Source organism: Centruroides vittatus, unplaced genomic scaffold (assembly GCF_030686945.1).
Source record: "Centruroides vittatus isolate TY-2023 unplaced genomic scaffold, ASM3068694v2 contig_817, whole genome shotgun sequence".
Lineage (NCBI taxonomy): Eukaryota > Metazoa > Arthropoda > Arachnida > Scorpiones > Buthidae > Centruroides > Centruroides vittatus.
Genome location: NW_027122532.1, coordinates 1459811 through 1485942, shown reverse-complemented (window position 1 = coordinate 1485942; position 26132 = coordinate 1459811). Strand labels below are relative to the sequence as shown.

Genomic DNA, 26132 nt, shown 5'->3' with positions numbered 1-26132 from the left:
TTTATGATAATTTTGTGCATCCAGTAAGCAGTCACGAGGCTATAAGTGATAATGTTCAAGATTATCTGAAATATTTCACATATCTTTTACAAATATAGAATTTCCTTCATCTAAAAACTACATTAAATACTGTTTAGCCCAATCTCTTATTAAAATAGTTGATATGGCCCTTTACTATAGAATACAGAACAGGGCATTAAATGAAGATAAAACAAACCATATATTATTTTATATATATCTTAAACTATCCAGTCTTACACCAGATAGTAGAGCAATATGCTGGTGCCATACTCACAAACTGGCAAGACGTAACTAAGAGGATTCTGCCCCAATAGTCGCAAGATGTGGCCTAACAGCATATTGAGGTAACCATCCCAAACCAGTTTCTATGGTGCTAAATAAATCTGCATATTAATCTATCTCAATTAATTGACCTTTAAATTATCCTGTATAAAAATTTCTCAATAAAAATCACAAATGCTTTTGTTTATACATCAATTGCTATTTTATTAGTGTTAAATTGTAGACCTATAAATTCCTACTGTCGTCCATCCACCTGTCTGTCCGTCTTTTCTTAATCTCGAGAATGGAGTTAGATAGATGAAAGATGAGACCAGATATGGAAACCTAAGGGGCAGGAGTCCCCAACTAATTATATAAGAACCTCCAATGCAAACCAGAAGTCACGTTAATTCAATTCAACTATGTAATAATGGCTGCCATTATTACAAAATTAAACAAGCCATATTGAATCCCTTCCAATCCCCTTTCACCTCTATGTTTTGTAATGCACTGTATCCTGTATCCATAATATCACCTTGGTTAAGGAATATACAGTGCAGTGAAGATTTTTAAAGTGATTAATAAGGTCTTTTTAATTTTATTAAAAAAATTTTTTTTTATAAATCAACATTTTATAGCCTTATGTTAACTTAAGCTGCTAAATAAAATTAAAGTTATGTATAAGAAGTTGAATCATCCAGCAGTCACTAACAGTTTTAATAAGCAATGATCTATAATAAAAAACTGAAAAGGGGCAGGAGGCTAAAATAAAGTTGGAGTAGTCAATTACCTGTGTGTTCCCTGTGTAATTTGTTCTCTTCAGCTAAATTTATGCTCATCACTAAAGGATCTATTGGGAGAACAAGTAGCAATTGAACAACAAAGTAATTTTTCTGTTTAGAATACTTTGTATTACTTTATCAAAAGAATTTTATTAGTTTAATGGTAACACATTTAGAACTTTAATTTGGAATAAAAGTCAAGCTGTTATTTACAAATAAATTACAAATTTATTTAAATATTTATTTCTAGAAAGTACAGACTGTCCCAAATTAAACTTGATATTTCCCAGTTGGCTACAGCAAAAATTATTCGTCGGAGGGTCGTGGAAGTTTGGGAATGTCTTAATGAGATAATGGGTACTTTTTAAAGCACAGACAGTTCCAAAACCCAGCACTAGAGGGTGTATTATAGTTTATACAGAACAACGAGCTACACAAATTTTCTGTCTAATGTGAACAAAACATGTTCCAAACATGATGGCTGCCATTTTCTGCTATCATCTGAAAGCATAAAAACAATGTTCAACAGTTGTAGCATGCAACGTGTGCCATGGAATGTTATGCATGTGGTGTGCTATGCCGTCTTTAAGGTCCGACAGAATGTTATGGGAACGCAGTAGACTAAGACTTTAAGATAGCCCCAGAGCCAAAAATTACATGGATTCAAGTCTGGGATCTTGCAGGCCAATAAACCACTATTTCTACTTGAAAAGCACCCTCTACTAATGTCTTTTAAAACTAACTTTTTTTTGGTCTAGAAAAATTCCCATCATTTCATTAGGACAGTCCCTAATTAATCTATTTCCATAAAGTATTAATTCTTCAGTAAGATACTGCTGTCGTAGCACAATAAGGTATTAGGTTCTGCAAAGGATCTCAATTTCAATCTAATCAAGAAGTGTTTTTATTTGCAAGTATAAATCAGTCATTCCTCATTGGTGCTAGACAACCCAATGAGGATAAAGTCCCATCTGTAATGGGCTTAATTGAGTGTACGGTACATGTCATGTGTGTTAACCAACCAACCACAAGCCAATCATTCTTTGTATTTTAGCTTTATTTGAAAATTAAAAAGCTTTCATACCTCTTTCTTTTTCAGCAATTCTTTCATTTCTTCAATGGTTGCTTTCAATTCTGCCAGACAAACTTCCGTAACCACTTCGGCCAAACATTCTCCCATAGAGAAGCTTTCTATAATTTGTATATTTACATTTAAAAATGCAATTTCTTTTTTATTTATGCTATATAATTAATATAAAACTTTAGTATCTAATAATTCACGAATCAAAATTTTCACTAAAAAACACTCAAATTAATGATAATAGAAAAATTGCTATAACAATCTAAGAAAAACTAAAAGTTATTCTAAATGCTATGTATCTATTATTTTGTACATAATAGCAAAGTGGATAAATAGTCAGGGATCTCAATGATTATTATAGATTGTACAAATTGAGTTATTGTTCCATCCCTCGCTTGTGCTAGCTAATCACACTACGAGTCAAACCTACCCATGACAAAAGCTGTAGCTAGCTACGTAACCTTAATTTACCAGTGCCTCACATTTACTATTATGTGAACGAGTGATTAGTAAATTACGGTTAGAAAATAGCTAAATACTAAAAAAATAAAATAGAATTTTAATTAGGCCTATATAAAAAAAATCCAGCAATAAGTTGCTTAACTTTCCCAGCAACATTTAAAATTGAATGCATGGCACCATCTGTTATATTATTATTAAAACACTTATATTTTTAATCATTATAAAATGGCAAAAAGCTTAATTTTGAGAGTTGGGGTGATTATTATTATTTACAATTTTTAATAAAAAAAAATTGTAAATGCTAATGAGTAAAATCATTATTAACACATTAACTGCCATCCGACATGCCGGCCGTCATACTAGTTACGGCCGCACAGAGCCATCCGACTGCTGGTCGTCACCCGACATCGCTATAACCAATGTAGTTTCACTCAAGGTCAAATTATCCTGGCTTCGTAAGACGTCATTTTACATCCTAGTGGTGGCCTTCACGGACATCTATTAAGTTGGTTTCTGACTGCCGACCATCGAACCACCCCACGAGGCTCACGAAGTCGTTTGACGGTCTGCGGTCAAACCACTTCATCTGATAGTTTTTTTTAACAGTGAATAGTTAAAACAAGGAAAAAATATCAAAAACTAGTTTAATTATTTTCTTTTGTTACATATGAAGTAATTAATATTAAATATCCCGTGGTCTTATAGTCTCCTGTCTGAAGCCATACGACGGCTGGTCATTGTCGATATATTTTTATCATCTTCACTCTACCGACTGTTATATAATGACCCTTCTATTTATATCATAATAAAATATTAAATTTTCTCATTGTGGCCTGATAAAACGCAAAATATATTACAGGTGGCAGTTGTGTTAAGTCTGATCCTACTGGAGATACACATAACCCCGTTTAAAGGTTGAGGGGATGGGGAGATAAACACCAAAATTTAATAGCATCGATCTCCCTAATATACAAACCTCACTGCAAAATTTCAAAAATTTTTGATAAAAAAAGCACAGGAGTTATTAAACTTCAAAGACGGTAAACAAAATCATGCCTTCCCACAAACACTAACATCCATACATACAGAAAAATGCTCAAAGTTTTTTGCAATTCTTGACATTTAAAGATCCCAGAGTCCAAAAATATAAAAATCTTAGAGGGTCATTTTTGACCAGCCACCAAACTTTCCCTCCATTTATGTATGTATATATTATATCACCAAAAATTAAAAAATGCACAAGATATTTATAAGATGAACTGACTAGCCATGAGATATAAAAATCTGATTTTGTTTTTCTGGTCACATTAAAAAACATTAATATCAAATAGAAAGATAAATGAACATTAATATGGCTTCAATCTTAATCATGTTAGGCACACTTCCCAGTATGACACATTATAACAAATGGATATATCTCATCCATTTGTTATAATGCATTATTTCTAAATTTATAACTTTGTTGACAAGACTGTCTTATTTATAAAATCGTACTGCCTGCTGTCTTATCAGCTTAGAGGTATGAAGGAGTACATGTTAGAAGTTAAAATTTGGCACAGAGTATTAGGTGCCCAAATAATGCGCGCATAAAAAAAACCAGACTTGTAGGTAGTCAGGGGACCGAGAACCGAAACACAATAAAATACAAAATGGCAACACTCTCTACAAACAGGCAGTGGTGCAAGATTTGCACATGCGTTGCTCGTTGGTAAGTTGGAAACACAAATATTGTGAAATCGAATTTTGACAAATACATGCATTGGGAAGTTCAAAAAGTAAATGTTGCTAAATCGAATTTTGACAAACGAATCTCTGAAAAAAACCTATTTACCTGTCCCGTGTTATTCCCCTCGTATTTCTGGTCGCCACATGCTAACCTTGACCGGAGATACCTCGTTTCATCATCGGAACTTTTTGAAACTAGATGGCACGTTGTTATACTTTTATATTAAAACTAACTTCCAAAATAGAATTATTTTTTCTTTCTACATTTTTATATAATTATATATATATATATATATATATGTCACAGTAAAAACCAGTTTTTACTGGATGTCATTGTTAAAACTCGTTTTGTCTAGTTAAAACTAAAATTTACTGCTGTACGTGTTTTGATTTTAGATAAAACCAGTTTTAACTTTTAACATTAGTTAAAACTAATTTTAGCTACATAAATATATTTGGGGGAAATAAATAAAGTGATGATTGGGATTAAAACATTTGTATTATTTAATACAATATTTATTGAAAATATTGGTCACACATCTGTGTTATTAACATTAATTAACCCTTTGTCCCCGAAGGCACCGATCAATCGGTACCCTGGCTTTTTAGGCAAAACTTCGAGGGTACCGATTCGTCGTTACTTTGGTAAATATCAATTTTTGTAAAATTTATTAACAACAGATATAATCTCGTTCGATACAAAGTGAATAAAGTATAATAATTCATTATACAGTATTAGTTGATAGCGGTATAAAATTTTGATTTCAAACAAATGTTTGATATAATGTGTGATAATTTCACAACGAATAAACATACGTGCATAAGTGTTATATCGAATTGTACAAAACAATATTCTACATTTTTCTGGCTCAGTGCTAGCAAACAACTATGTAACTAGACAATGTTAATTTTCACAAAATGTTACAAATTATCAAGTTTGTGTGTCAGTTCTGATATATATTATTTTTTTCCTTATAAATTTTTCTAATAAAATGTATTGAAAAAATAATATCTTTAGTTTTAAATATGATAATAAATGTAAGTAATTTTTTTCATATAGATATAATGATAATTTGATTTTTGGTGAACTTTTAAAATAATATCGTCCGACTGACCTATACTGCCTTAGGAGGGATCACAAAATAAACGTAAACAAGATGTCGGGGGGAAAAGGGTTAAAGCGATACGAAATTCATCATACACTATAGGAACGTGTTAGTTGAATGACCTTGGTCGAAACAGTTTTTACTAAGCCATTTTGTTAAAACCCGTTTTGTCTAATTAAAACTAGTTTTAACTCAAATTCATTTTTGACTAGCAGTAAATTCTAGTTATAACAATGACATCCAGTAAAAACTAGTTTCAACTGGTTAAAACATATATACAGTAAAAACCCATTTTTACTGTAACATATATATTTCGTTTGTGCAAAATAAGAAAATAATTGCGAACAATGCAATAGTCACCTTTATTTTTTTCAAAAACGGGAAATTTTCGCATTGACAAAAATTCAACCTGGGGTGTCATGCAACGGAGAGAAATTTCAACATTTGATAGGTTAATTTCAATGAAAATGCATCGTGGAAGACCTTGTGGTCATGGCTGTGGCTGGCAAAGTTTGAATGATTGCGCTCAAAACCAGCGATACCAAAGATGATTGGAGAATGAGACCCGCCGTGAGTGTCGAAGTGATCCCGCTTAGTACTGAGTCTCTGAGACATAGTCTTGTCCCAAATACGGCCTTGCTGTTTTACTTGATTTGTTTAGTATTAAGTAACTACTGTATGGTGTTCTTAAAATGTTTATTAAATTGTTCATCAAAATATTATATTACATATTGTATGATAAAAACTAAAGAAGCATTAATCATTATTGAAACAGTTTTTACAAATAAGAACCCAATGGTCTGGACAGATCCATTTTTGACACTTTGCACACCACCTTTTGGTCTTTCTATCTCGTTTTCGATCACAATAAATGCACCTACCCATCGATGCAGTCCGTTCTGGCTTTTTGAATTCCATTTCTTGTTCACCGAGTAGCAATTTCGCTCGGCTTCGTAATTCTACCCTAAGGTTCTCTGCCTTACACCTCCTTTCTATTTGAGGTTTTATTAATTGCCAGCATAAATTTTCTAAAAAGTGAGCAATTGTAGCATTTTCATTTGATGCAATCTTATGGTGTTCATAAATACAAAAGGCATTGACTGCTGTAATGTTCAATAAATTATAAAACAATTTCATTGGCCATCTCCTTGTAGTTCGTGACACATTGTTTTTTCGACACAGTTCATCTAATAATTTGACTCCCGTTTTGGTCATATTGTAAAAAGTAACCATTTCTGGGTTATTTGAATTTCCAGTTGCTTTGTCTATGATGTTGTCAAAGTGCATGGATGATACTATTGTAACAACTTTACTTTTCGTTGGCCAATATGACACCATTGTGCAATCTTTCCGGAACCCAAATAATGAAGAGTTTTTTTTGTTTTTCTTAAATTCTTTTGGTACCTCCTGTTGGAATTTACTTATGGTTCCCACATATGTTAGTTTTTTAGAATTTAGTGCTTTGATTAAGGATAGACTAGAAAACCAGTTATTGGCTGTAATATTCCTGTTTGTTCCCTGAACCGGTTTAACCAATCTAATTACAATATCCTCTGCAGAATTACTGACGCAGTAGGGTCCATCGGGTTGCTTCCCAACGTAAGGCTCCAAATTCAATGTGTAGGCAGTTCTGACATCAGATAGTGCAAACACTTTTAGCCCATATTCTTCAGGCTTGCCAGGTAAATATTGCCGAAACGGACATTTTCCACGAAACGCAAGCAGTTGTTTATCGATGGTTAAATATTCGTATGGTGTGAAATACTGCTGAAAATTTATCACAAAAGACTCATGTATTTCCCTGATCGGAGCCAATTTGTCAATAGTTTTCCTCTCATCTCTGTCGTGAATGTCGTCAAATCTTATGCATCGTAATAGAAATCGGAATCGTTTCTCACTAATACATAAATAACAAGATTCTAGCCCATTCCCTTTTGAATTGTTCCAAAGTTTATTCAAATTTTTTCTGAAGCATCTCATGCTACCAATCAAATAGAGCAACCCAACAAAAGCTCTGATCTCTGTAATGTCGGTAAACTGGGCATTCCTTTCGCGTGAAAAATTTTTACCTATCTTTTCAATATAGATATTGGTACAAGCAACGATTTTTTGCACAATATTTTCATCAAAAAACAAATCAAAAATTTCGATTTCGCTTTTTGCATGACGAGCTCTACCTTTTGGGCCTGGTGAATTAGTAATAATGTTACAAATCCTTGTTCTAACATTTGCAGATAGTTTTGTCTTTTGCCATTTAGTAAATCCATCTTTCCCCAGATAAAAGTTTTTATTTTCAAGCTGCTCGCATTCATCTTCATCATCATCACCTTCTTGCTCTGAGGCTGTATTGTGGTTACTTTCAGAAATATGATCCACTTCTCCTGAATCACTTTCCTCACAATCAAATGACACTTCATCCTGAAGATCTTCATCTATACACTCACGAAATTTTTTCGGCAGCTTATCCAGATCTATGGTGTATTCAAACTTGCGTTTTTTACTTTTCACCATTGTTTTTGCTGTTATAAGAAAACGTACAATGAAACAACAAGTTTATTACTATACAAATTTGACTGTTTTAGAATAAATCCCATGATAAATTCAATATTTACCAATATTTCAATAAAACCAATATTTACTACAACAAAAGATCAAACATTCCATTTAGAAAATAAAACAAAAACTAAACTGGTAGCATTTCTGCAATATGATTCATGCAGTTAGGTGTTTAGACACATGGACGACACTTGTCAACCACACTATATTTTATAAAAAGTAAAATAAAAAAGTTTTTACAGACTGGGAAATCATTCAAAAATGATTGCTGTAGTGTTTTAGGATGGTACTTAGAGAAGTGTCATTGAACACTCTACAGATTAAATGTTAGAAAAAAAAAGAAAGCCTTGACGATAGATATCATCTATGCAACTAAAATTTTCAAGCAAGTTATGATGATTTAGTTATTTTTTAGTTTGTTAAAAATCAAAAATAATCAAAATTTTGATACATAAATATCTAATATTAAAATAGTGTGTCAAGAATATATACTGTAGTTATTCCAAAAAATGTTGTATGAATATATGTACTACATACATACATCATTTCCCATTGACATAGTGTATTATATGGGGCAAAACATTCCAGACTAAAAAATTCAAATTTATACATAAGTGTATGTAGACATTGAAATAGGAAATATTTATACACTAAACAAAATGTTGTAAACTATATCATAATTTCTTAGTGTACTTAGCAAGTATTAAAAAAAAAAAATTAAAAAATTGAGAATAAATAAATACAGTGGGGCATGATAGAATAAATGTAATTAGTTCTAGCTCATTTATTATAGCATCTTTTTTGTTCTAGCTTACATTGAAATACATGCGTTTAGGTGTAATCCATTCTAATTCTACAGCCTAAAGCAAAGTTACAATCTAACATACCCTTTTAACCCTTGTGTGAATGGGTAGGAAATTATACATCAATGAGCAATTATTTATTGTGCCATCATCACAATGCAGGGCTGCAATTTTATTTATTGACAAGACTATGTCTTATTTATAAAATCGTACTGCCTGCTGTCTTATCAGCTTAGAGGTATGAAGGAGTACATGTCAGAAGTTAAAATTTGGCACAGAGTATTAGGTGCCCAAATAATGCGCGCATAAAAAAAACCAGACTTGTAGGTAGTCAGGGGACCGAGAACCGAAACACAATAAAATACAAAATGGCAACACTCTCTACAAACAGGCAGTAGTGCGAGATTTGCACATGCGTTGCTCGTTGGTAAGTTGGAAACACAAATATTGTGAAATCGAATTTTGACAAATACATGCATTGGGAAGTTCGAAAAATTAATGTTGCTAAATCGAATTTTGACAAACGAGTCTTTGAAAAAACCCATTTACCTGTCCCGTGTTATTCCCCATGTATTTCTGGTCACCATATGCTAACCTTGACTGATTGACAGGAGATATCTAGTTTCATCATCGGAACTTTTTGAAACTAGATGGTGCGTTGTTATACTTTTATATTAAAACTAACTTCCAAAATAGAATTATTTTTTCTTTCTACATTTATATATATATATATATATATATATATATATATATATTTTGTTTGTGCAAAATAAGAAAATAATTGCAAATGATACAATAGTCACCATTATTTTTTTCAAAAATGGGAAATTTTTGCATTGACAAAACTTCAACCTGGGGCATCACACAACGAAAAGAAATTTCAACATTCGATAGGTTAATTTCAATGAAAATGCATTGTGGAAGACCTCGTGGTGGTGGCTGTGGCCAGCAAAGTTTGAATGATCGTGCTCAAAACCAGCAATACCAAAGATAATTGGAGAATGAGAATGAGACCTGCCATGAGCATCGAAGTGCTCCCGCTTAGTAGCGAGTCTCCGAGACAGTCTTGTCCCAAATATGGCCTTGCCATTTTACTTGTTTAATTTAAAATATATGCTTACAACCTCAAATTAGTAGTGTCTTGCCCCTGTACATCATACTTTTCCTGTTTACAAGAGTCATGCTGGATCATGTATCTAACTCTATTCTCAAGATTAAGGAAGGACAGGCAAAGACAGTGGGAATGTATAGGTCTACAATTTTTTTCAAATTACAGCCCAATGAGCAATTTTGTTCAATTGTACCACAATGGATTGTTTATGGAAAATAGCAGTGTTATAAGTTTGTTTGTAATGCTTTTTTTCCTTTAATTTTTTGACTGATCGCCATACTTTTCCCTCTGTTATATATAACAGCCAGGAAAGTAAAAAGGAAGCTTACATTCCTCTCAAAATGTTAGCTCAAAAATAATCACGTGACAAAATCTCATCTCTATTTGGGTCTAGAAAAAAGATGATGAATATTTGCTTCTACATTCCCCAAAAATAAACTGTTATGTTGTCAGCAATGCATTATACCAATGATAGAAGTGGTTCAAAACACAAATGAAAAATAATCCTTTACTACAATAAAGTAAAAGGCAAAGTTGTCTGCTTGAATAAAATACACACACACTAGACAACAAAATAGCAGACTAGAAAATCATTGACTATGTTTTATAATTTAACAGATATAGTTACCCTTGCAGCATCCATTACTTAGAGAACAAACTGAAAAAAAATAAATAAATTGCACAGATATCCATATTGTAATGCTTTTTTTGTGGATCGTTCTCAAAGACCTAAACAAGATACTGGCAATGCCATCCATTGAAGAGCACTAAACAAATTGTCGCATATCAACACTTTGGTACCAGATCCTATACAGAATGTATGTTAGGAAGACCTCCGACGTTTCGTCCAATAAGGGATAACTGAAAAACATTTTGAGTTATTGTGCACTTGCGACGTTTGCCAATCATCCAAAACCCACCAAAAACACGAAAAGCATTAGTTTTGTAAAGCCAAACAATATGCTCCAAACATTCAAACTGTGTTGTCAACTGTTGCTATTGCACAACATAATTAATTTTTGTTGCAATAAATTTTTCTACAACTAAATGGTTCTGAGTTTGAAGTGACAAAAACAGCTGATTTTAAGCATTAAAAATCCTTAACAGACCTATATAATTGGAAACCAGCTATACTTATAACAAAAAGGTACAAATGTAACACACATCGCTCACTTATTGCACTAAGATCTTAATTAAAATGTAAAATTAGTTCTAATTATCTATTTAAATTTATTGCTTCTGAAATATATTTCTTTTGGATATTTTGAAGAGACCAAAAGGCTCATTGAGATAAAAAAGATTTTATATTTTGAAAGTTAGTACAAATGTACTAATGGCATTTTCTAAATATGTCACTCACACAATGGTTAAAAACAGAAAAAATATAATATAAAAACATTTTGATTTTGTAGATAAAGATTGTTTGCTGTAGCATCATTCATTCTAGCATACCCCACTGAACTTACAAATGACGTGTAGGAAATACATTAAGATCCTCTATACATAATGCAAAAACTGAAGAAAATTTCCTATTTTAAGTTGTAAACTATAATTATAATAATGTAAACTCTCTTTGTGGTTGAGTACACCTATAACACTATACTTATAGAACTCAAAATCGTGCATAAACACGGTGTTTGCACACCTGTGCCATCAAATTTTTATGACACAGGTGCGCAAACACTGTTTTCTTATGGAAATCAAAATCATGTATATAGTGTTATAGGTGTAATATAACCACAAAATACCATATGACAATTCATTTATAATAAGTAATTATGACATTCATGGAAATTGGCCCATTCGCTCAGCTGGTGTGCCAAACTTCCATTCATACCATAATCGTCTATATTATAAACTAATTGCATAATATACTATTATAGTACTTTATAATACTGTTTTTGTACTGCATACAGTATAAAATGTTAACAAATGGTAAAATTTTCATAATTACCTATTGAGAAGTCTGGTGATTTGGCAGGCACTTGTTTCTCAGCATAAATTTGTCTACTTGTTTCTAATTCTACTTTAATGCATTGTAATTCTTCTTTCAAATTACATATTTTTTCTTCATATTCAGAATTTACATGCTTCAATTTTTCAATTTCTTCGACGAATGCAACTTTTTCCTCGGATAATTGTTGGTTTGCAGCACGAAGCCGATTAATATCTCTCATCTACAAAAAAAAATTTGGATAAACTTTCTTGACAAAAATTATACTACTATAAAACTTTCTATATACATACATTAGCTTCTAGTTCTTCATTTCTTTTAATTAAAATTGTATTTTCCTCTTCCAAATGTGTATTGATAGGTTTTAACACTTCTAATTCTTTAATTCGAGATTTTAACCTGAAAAAATTAAATAAATACCGCAAATATCAGGTCTTTACACTCAATAAAATAAAGCATTATTTCATGATCAAAGATTAAAATATATTCATACATTTATCTTCAATTAGGCTGTCATCATTGATAAAAATAAGGGGGCACAGATCTACCACGAAGCTTATTGTAAACAAGTAGCAATTGATTTTCCTTGATGACAGACAAGCAAAATAAATATAGAACTTCGCTATTAAATTTTATTCAAAAAGAATAAAGTCTGAGCCATACTTTTATGATAATTTTATTTCTTTGCACAGAACAAAATTCAAGTTTACCTCACTGGTCTATGTTCAGTTTATCAAATTCCATGATTTAAAAATGAAGACGCAATATCACATTCAAAAATATTTCAATAAAATCTCATTTTTGAATACAAAAATCAAATAGTTCTTGTTTAAATTAAAATGAGTAGAGCTTTCCAGAATTATTAAAAGGACTAAAAATTAACTACATGAAATACAATGTGTGCTTTTATATATTTCAGTCTATTATACATGAAGATGGAATCAAATGTATTTCTCCAAGAAAAGTCATACAATAATGAACTAAGTGTATCTTTTTTATGAAAAATTACAATTGAATGCAAAATAAAATTTTCAAGCACGAATAATCCAACATCAAGACAATAATATATACTGAATTATGAATTTTTCCAATTCATAGGTGTTGCATAGTAACTTTTTTATATTAAATAATACATTGAAGAAAATTTTTTCATTAATTTATCTAATTATTGTACTCTAATATACAAATTAATGATAAATATTGCATTATAAAATAAAAACAAGAAGAAATTAATATAAGTATTCTAAAAAATACTCACAAAAACCTTACTTTAAGGACTTGTTACATCAAGGAGGAGCACCCAGATTTGTGCTACAATAAATATCTAAAAAATAATTGCTGTCCTCTAATTTTCATGTGCTCCTTCTCCTTGATGTAACAAGTCCTTAAATAAAGTAAGGTATAGCTTGTCAGTATTAATTAATAATACTTTAACGAACTATGCTATACAGTGCTCTCAAATGTGTCAACATCATGGCTAATAACTATACAAATCCTTGAAGTTTCAAGCATCATAAACTAGCATTTGCAAGATACATTGGACGAAAAGCTCATTTTTGATGTAGTTTAACATGTCCAAGAGGATCAAAATCGGTGGGTAGCCAGTTGTATCTTCTTGTTAATCATCGCTAACATCACACTTGAAATGAATGGGATATAAACTTAGTCTTCTTGAAATGAATTTTTCTATTTGAGGTGGGAAATTTATTAACTAAGTGTTGATTTACAGTCCGACAGCAGAATGCAATACAATAGTTTGCAGAGTTTCATTACATTACCACCTCCAGTTTCACTAGACATTGAACCACACACACACACTTCTGATCTAATGACAACTTCAAAGTTAAATGATGTTCACCTTCAAAACTTGATGCCAACATCACAATGTGTCGAGTTAGCACTGGTCAGACTGATTATAAATCAAATAATATTCTTTGACAATAGCAGCAATGGCTAGCAACCTTAAAACTGCACACTGCCATTGGACTAGAAACCAGCCTTAAGTCAGACATATATGTAGTGTTTTATATATAAATGTATGTTACATACACACAAATACAAGTACATCCCAACTTCATATGTTCTATGTTTCACAGAGATTTTTTCAACTCATTTTGTAGAAGCTCAACTGTAAAGTATTTATTAAAACAAAGTAGACAATACAGTACTTACTTGTCAATTTCAATTTTTTGTTGGTCCACCAAAACTTTAAACTCCGAAGCCGAATTTGAAATCTCGTTGCATTCTCTGAGATCGGATATAATTCTTTTTGAATCTTTGTATTCTTTTGCTAATTTTAAAATAAAAAACAAAGTATTTTTTACATTAATATAGTTTAGGATTTACAAGGGTTTACATAAGATTCTAATTTTAAAAAATAGCTTTGTGTAAATTGTTGAAAATTTATTTAATTATACAAATAATTCAGTGTCTATTATGAAAAAATTAAATGCACTTTGTACTTTTGTATTGATATTTTTGGAGGCCCAAATAATTGAACACTTACTTTAAATTCTGGTTATGCTATTAATATGTACAGTACCTATAAACTTGTACTGTTACTTTGTGAATGAGTAAATAATGTAGAAAATGATATAGGAGTAGACTGCATATTATGAATTGTTAAATCTTGTTTTTTCAATTTAACACAAACTAAATAATAAGAATAAAAACAGCATTTAAAACACTTCATAAAAGCATAATAAAGCATTCTATAGTTTAGATCTGATACCCAAATCGGGCAATGTTGGGCAACTACTGCCCAATTGAAAGCAGAAGACAACTGAATGGGGTACTGGAAGGCAAGTGTGATAAGAATGTTCAGAAGACAGGAGGCAAAAATTCATTTTAAAACAAAGAAATATATGCACTAAAAACAGACAGTAGTGTGAAAGATTTGGGAAGCACTAATTTAGCTAATGTGCAGTTTAGAGAGTTATTTTTCAATATTTGTGTTGTCCTAAAGTTGTGCAAACACTTTGAACACTACTGCCTTACATTTTGAAACTTTCATGTATTTATTTACATAAATTATACTTAAAATTTCCTTTGTTTACACTTGATATATATACAATGTTTCATTTAATATAAATAAAAAATTAATAAATATAAGCAAAATAGCCAATTTTACATACTTTTCAAATCAAAGTCTTCTCGCAGTTTTTGTAATTCCCCTTCTAAATTTAATGTTCTCGACTGTTCCATAGACAGACGAGACCGTAAATACGTCACCTCTCTGAGAGCTGCCTAAAATAATTATTTGTAAAATAAAAAATTTTAATTGGTTAATATATATTAAACTTTTTAAAAGTACAGGTAAACCTCGTTTAGTGCCGTTTCATTTTATGCCGTTTCACAATTACGCCGATTGGTGCCAGATGGGGATTCCCCTGTTCGGCCTGGGAATCCCCGTCTTCAGACGACAGACAGGCGATGCGATTCTAGTAGTCGACAAACGTTTCTACTGTTTATATGTTGTTTTATTCTATTACAGAGTACTGTACATGAGCAGCTTATTGCATGTGTTAGTTTTTTTTTGTTTTTAAGAAAAACAAAAAGGTATGAATATATTTTTTAAAATTTATTATTTTTATAATATGTACAATAATAGTCAATATGTATTTGTAGTTTCATTATAGACGACAATGGTAATTCAGAACCCAAATATTCTGCGAAAAAAGCACAAAAAAGCATCTCCCTGGAGACAAAAATGAACGTAATTAAATGCATAGAAGACAGACAAACCCAACCGTTTGTCTGCAGTGCTCCAAATTACCTCCGTCTACTGTGACAACAATCATGAAAAACGCTGAGAAAATAAAACATTCCGCTAAACAGACAACGGCTGTAAGTGTAAAGCACATAACTTACAGTCGGAGCAAAAATGTAGAGAAAATGGAAATAATGTTAGCATTATGGGTTGATGATGCCAATCAAAAAAATATTCCTCTAACACAAGCAGTCATATGTGAAAAAGCAAAGTTGATTTTTTCTGATTTGAAGGCACAAGAAAATACTGGCGAAACATTTTTGGCAAGCAACGGGTGGTTCGTGAGATTCAAATCTCAAACTAATATCCGCAGCATTAAATTAAGCAGCGAAGTGGCGAGCGCTGATTTAGCAGCAGCGTCAGCTTACCCTCAAATATTTCAAAAAATCGTGGAACAAGGCAATTACCCTGCAGATCTCATCTTCAATTTTGATGAAACAGGTCTCTATTGGAAAAAGTTACCATCGAAAACGTTTTATTTCTCGAGAAGAATGTAGCGCTCCTGGATTTAAAGCGGTCAGGGATAGACTGACTGTTCTCTCGAGATCAAATGTTTCCGGTTCTTTAAAATTAAAGCCAATGGTAGTGAGTGTACCATTCCCAGAATCCACAAGCTTTCAAAGGTCTGGACAAAAGCTCCCTGCCAGGTTTTTGGAGGTGGAATAAAAAAGGCTGGGTCACTCAGGAGGTTTTCTCAGATTGGTACAAAAATTATTTTTGCCCTACTGTCCTTAAATTTTGTGATGGAAATAACCTTCCAAAAAAAAAGCAATCCTCCTATTAGACAATGCCCCAGGACATCCGCAAAATCTAGAAATGATAGACACAGAATTGGATGTTAAGGTAATTTACATGCCCCCTAATACAACCTCCATGTTACAACCCATGGATCAGCGGTAATTTCCACCTTCAAAGCATACTATTTGTGCATAACATTAAAACAAATGATTCAGGCTACAAATACTAATTCCAGTCAGAATGTTAAAGATTATTGGCGGTCATACGACATTTTAAAAGGAATCAAAAACCTTAAAACTGCTTGGGACGAAGTGACAACGAATTGTCTAAATGGTGTTTGGTGTAAACTTCTGCCTGAATTTGTATCAGGTTCGAGTGTAGAAGAAAACATAAATGAAGATATTATCAGGCTTACACGTAAATGCAGATTCGAAGAAGTTACAGCTGAAGAAGTGACCGAACTGTTAAACGTGCATGACCAACCACTCTCAAATCAAGAATTGGAAGAGTTGATGGAGGAATTAGATCACCCTAAATCAGAAAATCGCAAAGAAAAGGAAGATGAGAAAGAAAATGATGGGAAACACCTAAAAACGGTTGATCTAACCCGCATCCTTTCTTCTATAGAAAAGTTGACAGATGAACTCTGTGAAATAGATGGGGATTTCAATCGAAGCGCAAATGTTACAAGAAACATCACGACTGCAGTTCGACCTTATGCCATGATTCTACAAGAAAGGAAGCAACAATCAAAGCAAATAAAACTTGACAATTTTTTCAAAATGTGAGAATTAATTTTGTAGCGACATATTAGTGAATTAGTACATTTATTTACTTTATAAAATTCATTAATTATATTGTGATTATTATTACTGTACTGTATTTGTAAAAGATCATAAACTTGCTTTATTAAATACATTTATAATTTATTTTGAATATACATATATATAGGCTATTTAATAAATAAACATGTTCAATTGTTAGAAATTTGACTTGGAACCTAACCTTATATTGACCATTATATTTCTGTTCGTTTTACGCCGGTGTCTTGCGGAACGGAACCTGGCGTAAAACGAGGTTTATCTGTATATTAATTCAGATTAAAATTAAAGTTTTAAAATCCATATCACAGATTAATAAGAAATGTTAAATCTCTCCAATGCAAATCGTAAAATATATTCTAGTACATTAGCCAGATGTTTGTGCTACAGTAATACCTTCTCTGCCAATTGTGGGGATTCTAGAAATGCCATCAATGGAGAAACTGGCGACGTACTCGAAAACTGCAATCTTCCTCTCATCTTAAATGGATTAAATGACTTCCCTATGGTAGGAGTGCTGCTTTTATATGTGACAGATGATGATGACACATCCAAATCTTAAAATAAATTATATGAAAATTACTTCAGCTATAAAAAAATTAGGAAAATTGGATTACATAATGAAATTATTTTTTGATCTATAAAATGTTAGGAATTCTTAATAGCTACTTATTCAATTATGGTAACACACAAATTAATATATTACTTTGTGTTTAAATTTCTTTAATAATTTACAAAATATAAAATTAAATATTTTTAGAAAGTTATTGTTACAGTTAACATTACATAAATAAATCATATATGAGAATAATTGTGCCAAAAATAAACATTACAAGCTACAAAATTTTTTATTTTGGATCAATTATTTAAAATTATTTTGTAATTTATATCTTTAAACACCATTTATGTAGAGGTTTTCAATTAGTTTTTGTAACTTCTTTTAAACTCTTTCCACTCTGTGGGCTTTAAGAGGGCCCTTTAGAAAGGCCATTACAGGTTCAGCCAGCTCCATTATGGGGTGGCTGGGTGGCAAGGGACAGGACCCAAGTTCCAAACAGATACCCTCTGAAAAATTTCGACCCATTCAGATCAGATTCCAGGACCACTCTGGCTCTGGCTGGAAAACTAGGCTCTCAGTTTTGGTAACTTAATTATTTATAAAAATAGTATTTATAAGTGGATATTATTTTAAATTTATTTCTGTCATTTAAAATGTTAGTTTTTCTGACAATCTGTCCCAATAAAATCTTCCTCCATCTAACAGAGTTGTTTTCAGATTGTAGCATGCCTAGAATATTGACAACCTAGTGTAGGATAGTACCTAGCAATATATAATAATCCAAATTTCCTAATTTTCATATGTCGATCCTTGACTAATCAGAATAAATGTTGGTTGTTTTGTGCAACTATACTGGGAGCTGCACAATACAGAAATGAGACTCTGGAGTATTTAGAGAGAGAGTACATTGATATCCCGATGCGTATTTTGGGTCACGTTAATTGTATCTTTCGTATAATAACACTCTTATTCCTTGCTACTGTGCATAAAATCAGCCTAACTAAAATTTGTAAAATGTACTGTGCACATGATTATAAATAAGTAAAATGAAAAAGTCATTCTTGAGACAATACTATGTCTCAGAGAGCACAAGCAACACACGTGCAAGTCTCATACTCATTCCCGTTTGTAGAAACAGTCTCAGCATTTTGTATTTTATTTTGACCCGGTTCTCAGTCCCCCGACTACCTAAAAGTCTGGTTTATTTTATGTGTGCATGATTTGGGCATCGAACACTCTGTGCCTAAATGCAACTCCTGGTATGTACTCCTTCATACCTCTAATATGTGCAGCCGTTGACAGCAGTGCGATTTTAGAGACTAGACATGGTCTCATCAATTACTATGTAAAAGGAACAAATGACACACACAGCTAATGCCCATTAACCTAAAGTAAACCATCTGATTTCATCTCGTTTGTTTATCTATCAGTACGAACAAATTGTCAGTTAATAATTCAAAACCAAAACTTATCTTTAGACTCGTTAGAATAAATATTATGATGAGATAATTGTATTGCATTAAAAAACAAAAAGGAAAAAATACCAAGTCTCCAGTGCAGTTTACATGACGAAAAATACAACATTTTAAAATAATTTTTTTGATTGTTAAGCAAGCATTAAAAAAAAAATTTATTCTATTAACCCTTCTACTGGTGCAAACAAGAATTTTTTGTGCCCATTATTCTCAGTAGTACTGATCCCACTGACAATTTTTGTACTTAACTATTTGCACTTAATTTTTTCTTAACTAAATGCTTTATACAATAATTTTTATTCCATCATGATTTGAAATTAATGCATTTTTTTTCATTTGTATAAATTTTGTGATAAAGATTAAACAAAATTCACATTTGATAGTAAGAATCTTATAAAGTAATCATAGTAAACTATGAAGTACTTAGCATACTAACAATAATTTATTAAAATATTTGGAATAAATTGCATAAATAGTCTGATTAAAAGTCTATAAAACAAAAAATTTAAAAAAGTATTGAAAAACAATTTACGATAAAAGCTAAAACAAAATATTTAATACATAATTTTGCCAATTTTGACAATTAACTTGCCATTAGGCTTTAGCAAGCAGGTACCAAAACTACCAGCAAAGATTAAGCTATACTTACAATTAGAAATATAAATGTTTACATGCAAAATAGTGTGTTTACATTTATAAAAATATTTTACGTATCACAGTAAAGTATTTAATGTATTATTATAGATTCTATACACCTACTAAATCAGGGATGAGCAACACGCGGCCTGCGGGCCACTTGCGGCCCGTTAAACATGTTTATGCGGCCCGCCAAGCATTTCTATAATTGAATTTATTTTATCGACTTTCTCCCATCGATATATTGTTATAAAATTAATTATAATAAAATGGTAGTACATACTAAACCGAAACAATTTTTTGTGATGAGTTACTCACTTGTCGGCGACTTGTTCAAACATGCAATACGAACGCGCCGCGTCTGCGCTTGTTTGTGTTTGCTTCTGTCACACAATCAGTCAGACTGGTAAGCTGTTAACTAGCAATTTTAGCAATTCTTGTGTTTCTTAAAAGGCGTGAGTACAATATTATTGTCAAAAAGGTAATATTAGAGTTTTTTTTATTCAAAATTAAGTTTTCCTACAAATTTTTTTAACTTTCAAATTTTTAATCCATAATAGCATGTCGGAAAAGCAAACAAAAAAACGGAAGGTTGCGGATGAGCACAGGCATTTCCAAGAAAAGTGGAAATTTGATTATTTTTTCACTTTCGTCAAATATAAAGCTGTATGCTTAATATGCTCAGAGACTGTGTCGAGATTAAAAGAATATAACATAAAAAGGCATTACGATACAAAACATGAACAACAATATAAAAACTTAACAGGACAACTCCGGATAGATAAGTTTAATCAAATGGAGAAAAACTTGGGAAACCAACAGGCTATTTTTAAAAATCAAGCTATGGCAGTAAAGGCTAGTTTTGTTGTCAGTCAAATATTGGCAAAAAAAATGAAACCCTTTGCGGATGGAGAGATGATAAAAGAATGTCTGACTGCTGTTGCAGAAATAGCATTTCCTGGTAAAATATATATTATTTCAAACATTAGTTTATCAAGATTCACCATTGCGAGGAGAATTGAAGACTCGTCCGAGAACATGGCAACAACGCTTCGTGAACGCATTGCAATATTCGAATATTGTTCTTTGACACTCAATGAGAGTTGCGATATTAGCGATACGGCACAACTGGCTATATTTTTACGTGGTATTGACACCAAATTTAATATTACCGAAGAATTGCGTTCACCAATTTCAATGCAAGGGACTACAACCGGCAAAAACCTGTACGATGAACTAAATTCTGTGTTGGAAAATTTTTCAATTTCATTAGAAAAGATTATTGGTATATCGACGAATGGAGCACGAGCAATGTCAAGCATGGAGGTAGGAGTATCGAGAAGGCTATTTCAAGACATTAAGAGGGTCACAGGAAGGGAAATATTCGTTAACCACTGCATAATTCACCAGGAAAAATTGTGTACGAAAAGATTGAGTTTGCCAAACGTCACAGTACCAATAATTAAACTAATCAATTTTATAAAGTCGCGCGCGTCAAATCACCGTGAATTTAAAGAATTCCCGAAAGATTTAGAAACTGAATATGGCGACGTGGTTTTTAATACCGAAGTACGTTGGCTTAGTAGAGGTGCAATGCTAAAAAGAGTATACAACTTAAAAAGCGAAATACAATTGTTCTCGGATGTGAAGGGATATGCCTTTCCTCATTTTGGTAATAAAGAATGGATGTGCGATTTTGGGTTTCTTATCGACACGACTCAGCATCTCAATGATCTTAATGTGGAACTTCGAGGCAAAGGACAGTTTATTCACAATTTGTATGATAAAATTCGGGGCTTTGAGCGCAAATTAATATTGTGGAAACAGCATCTTTTGCAGAATAATGTGTCTCACTTTCCGCATTTAGAAAAAGAAAACGTTACTACTACTCAAAAATACGCACAATATATAGACATTTTAATCAACGAATTTCAATTAAGATTCCAAATGTTCGAAGCTGAGAAGACAGCGGTTTCCACGAAAATGTTTTCCTCGCCATTTAATATCGATGTGGATACAGTTCCCGAAGACTTTCAAATGGAAGTGATCGACACGCAGAATAATACCGATTTAAAAAATGTATTTTTCTCAGTAAACATCGAAAATTTTTATAAATCTTACGTGAGCCCCGAGAAATTTCCGCTTTTGAAGAAAAATGCAAAGCAAATGATGTCTCTGTTCGGAAGTACATATGTTTGCGAACAATTATTTTCAACCATGAAATTAATCAAAAATGACCATCGATCGAGACTGAGTGATGCACGATTAGAAAGCTGCGTACGTGTAGCTACCTCATCAATTCCGATATTGATCAGCTTGTATCGAAAAAATAGTGCCAAATTTCTCATTAAAAATTTCAAGTAAATTCGTTTTCCTGTTCTTTTCTTGTTTGTTTTTATTTTGCATTAAAATTTGTATATGAAATCTTTACTTTTTTTAAATTTTATGTTTTTTTATTCTAATGTTTATTATAAATAAAGTTTTGTAAATTATTAATAAGTGTTACTTTATGTGCGGCCCGCCAAAAATTTTTAGAATTTAAATTGGCCCGTTGATTAAAAAGGTTGCTCACCCGTTCTAAATTATGTACAGGAAGAAAATTTTAACTCAATTTTTAAAATTATTATTAAAAATATAACCATGAGTACAAATATGTTTTGTGATGAAACTCAAGCATTTAAAGATTAGAAATTTATCATAAAGAAAAATTACCTGATTGTCTTTTCCTGTGAGTTAAGACATTAACAATTTCGGTTCCTAAAGCGAGTCTATCTTGATTGAAAAGTATAGTTTCCAAACAATCTTGAATTTCTTCTTGAATGGAATCATCTAAATTTGTTAACGGGGTAATAATATGCTGCGACGATGGTTGTATGTGCAATTGAATAAGTATGCTCAGTAATAGAACGGCAACTTTAGCAAGTTCAAACGCATTGCCAGAGCAGCAATCGCGATAGCGAATGAAAGTATTAGAAGATACTTGATAATAATCTGAAAGTTTTAAATAAATGTAATTTAAAATTATAAATTTGTTATATATTATAAATTTCTTATATTTATGAAGTACAAAAAATATACTACATACCATCTATAAATTTAGAGATTTCTTTGAAGTTGTGAACTGGACTTCCTGAATTTACTGCTAATGTTTTTTCACTAAAAATTTAAAAATTATCTCAAATTCTTATTTTGTGTGTTTAAATAATAATAAAATAAAAATAAATTATTAGGTTTTAATATTTAATTATGATTACACACCTTTATTGATTTCATTAACAACAACAATTTTCAGTGGAGTGTATTCTACTTCACTTATACGTCAGATCAAGATAAAAGCATAGCTATAGTGTTTGTGCACTGTTTGTGTATGTATCTGTTTAGAGTTTGATGCAAAGATCAATCAAATTTTCTTGTCAATAGCAAGTGACTGCTGGTTGTGGCTAAACTTATATAAATAACAATGCACCAACTTTCTCAGTGCCTTCTAGAGTCAGTCATAGGTTACATCCAAGTGTAATGACACCGTTGGATGTAGTTATATCATTGAATATTCAACAACCATCCAACTTGTGAAGTGATAAATTTGCAAACTCAACTGGGTTAAACTCCCAGACATTATTTTCTCAAAATCAAGTGATCATTCTCTTGATAGCTAATGAATTCAGTGGTCCTCTGTGTAAAATTTCTGAAGTGCAGCTGCAACGTTGCCGCCGTTGTTTGCAAATCTATTAGTGTGTTCTGGCCATCATAGCCGATAATGACACTCGACACTTGCAGTCACTTCCATACCCAGAACTTGATTGTAACACGTGCACTTATACAGTTGAGTTCTGGGTATTAAAATTGCTTTCAGTGCTGAAAGTTCCCTAATCTTTTTTATAGAAATATTTTTTACTTCTCCTGAAATGTCACCAAACTAGATTTAGTTGTATTTGTATTACTAAATCATTCTCTACACAGCAGTGAATAAGGATACTTTAATTACAATCACCCAATGCATTAATGTAGTCTGTCATGCATGTATATGTAAAAGTTTATTTATAAATACTGAAAAGTTTAGCTATTTCCACAACCAGTATTTGGATATACCTTGTACTGTACATGCTATTTATAGTATATATTAACTCTAAGTTCTAAAAACTTCTTCTTTGTACAGGTATATTCAAAATATCAGTGCACTGTCAGCACTTAGCACCTCTGTTCAAAGTCTCGGGCAACTTCCGGTTGCTTCAAGAAAACAGTCTTTTTTGGTGTTCGATATGCAACCAAACAAGACGGCAGCCATCATAAGACTCTTAAAAGCTCTATTTTGCATTGACAATTTTGAATTTATTTGTTAATGGACTTATCCAGAATAAATTAAGATCAGGTTAGTATAATAATAAAATATTTTAATAAACAAGTATATTTACACAAGACATCACATAATTTGTCTTAGTTGTTAAAGCATAATCTTAGAAGTTAATAACTAAATCAATCCTAAGGAAATTAAAAAATCTTTATCCCTCTTTCTCTTTTTGAACATATTCGTTTTTCATTAAGCTGTTCTCAAAAATAAATTTAATGTAATGTGGAAGTCCACATCATCTGCCATTTTTCTTTTTTTTTTCCCTTTTCCAATGTCTCGGCAGTCGGCATTTGTTCTTTCGAAAACGCTAGCAGTTGTGTCACTTCTGGCAACATCTCACTGGATTGACGCCAAGATTTTGAATATACCCATGTACAGTACCTTGAAACAAAATTGTTTTTAGCTCTCAGGCTGTTAGGAGAATTTGTAGAGTAAAACCCCGTCAAACAACTTTCTTTTGGCCAATTTCACATCTCAAACAAATTAAACATGAAATCAGCCAAAATCAGATTAAAGAGTTAAAGTACTTTACACATTAAAGTATTTATATTTTAAAGCACATTATGTCTAATGATGTTTTTAAGTACTTCAAACAGTCTAGCCTGAAACAGGTCATGTGATACTTTTAAGTATATTCATGTAAAACTATTTATATTTTATTAAAAAATAAATATAATGTCAATCCATATATAAAATGTTAACAGTTTTAATATATGTATAAATTTCTGCATAATTTTATAAAATGTCTCAATGTTTATGCCAGAAACACATTCCATTAACACATTATGTTATAACTCATCTTTTAGTTATGTTGATTTGATATTTTCTAGCATATCTAGCATACAAACTCAATACTAAACAAAGACTTCTTGTAAATACAGATATCCCTCATACAACACAGTACTTCTATAACATGATTTCATTCTAACAGGATTTGTGAATTGGTAAATTATCTCCAATTTACAAATCCACACAATGCGACTTCCATTTCACTCTAACACAATTTTGGAAATCCTCGGTACAAAATTTCAGTTTTTAAGTGTAAACTTTGTTATTTGATATTTTTCTTTTTATTCAAGTAAGCAAATGAAAACCGATAGGACAAGGAAGAATAAAAGTGCAACAACTTTCCCTATCAACTAGGCAGTAGTGTAGCGTGGGTGTCAGCCGCCTGGGGCAGAGGAAAATTCGCCGCCCCTTATTTAGGTATCTCAATTTAAAAGACTAAAATATACAGTAATTCCAAAGAACTTTTTGGCAAGAACAATCATCGTTATTGTGTATTGTATTATTATTATTTATTGTGAAATTTTGCCGCCCCCTAAATGTGCCACCCGGGACAGGCCGCCCCTGCCGCCCCCACTACGATATGCCACTGCAACTAGGTTTTGTCGTCATTGTTTAACAGACTTTAGTCCTTAAGACTGTCACATTGTTTTCTTTTTTAGGTAAGCGTTATTAAACTTTTTTAATTGTAGGCATTACTTACCTATGAATAATTACGTCCTTCATAAAAATGATGAACAAAATACTGCGGTATCTTGGTACCAAAACAATTTGGTATTCGAACACAAATTCCGGAAAAAAAAAGTTGCTCGGTACTCGAATGAACAAACACAACCCACTAGAACAGATTACCAATTAATAATATTTTATTTCATCATCCATAAAAATTGTTTATGATAAAAATAAAAAAAATATGAAAATGTTGCTGATGCTTCTGATCAAGATAAACAAAACAACCGAGATGATGACGATACTTTGTAAAAAAAAAAATACCTCGGTTTAACTAAAATTAATGTGTAATACAATACTTTTAATTGTGATTGTTAATTAATTATTGATTATTAAAGTAATCGATAATTCATTTACAAACATATTTCTCTTAGTAACAAAAAAGAATAGTATACCTTTGATAAATTCT

General features: G+C 31.7%; 1 protein-coding gene across 3 annotated transcripts in view; it reads right to left on the bottom strand.

Moving 5' to 3' along the window:
- Positions 1-26132, bottom strand: part of LOC136982249 (putative leucine-rich repeat-containing protein DDB_G0290503) — a 50251-nt gene that overhangs the window by 16561 nt on the left and 7558 nt on the right. For all 3 annotated transcript variants that reach the window (XM_067278709.1, XM_067278710.1, XM_067278711.1), the window contains exons 3-10: positions 22946-23016; positions 22573-22851; positions 17587-17747; positions 14997-15108; positions 14035-14152; positions 12156-12261; positions 11863-12085; positions 2149-2255 (exon numbers count right to left, since the gene is read on the bottom strand). In XM_067278709.1, the coding sequence (XP_067134810.1) occupies positions 2149-2255; positions 11863-12085; positions 12156-12261; positions 14035-14152; positions 14997-15108; positions 17587-17747; positions 22573-22851; positions 22946-23016 (1177 nt within the window). The remainder of the gene's footprint in view (positions 1-2148; positions 2256-11862; positions 12086-12155; positions 12262-14034; positions 14153-14996; positions 15109-17586; positions 17748-22572; positions 22852-22945; positions 23017-26132) is intronic.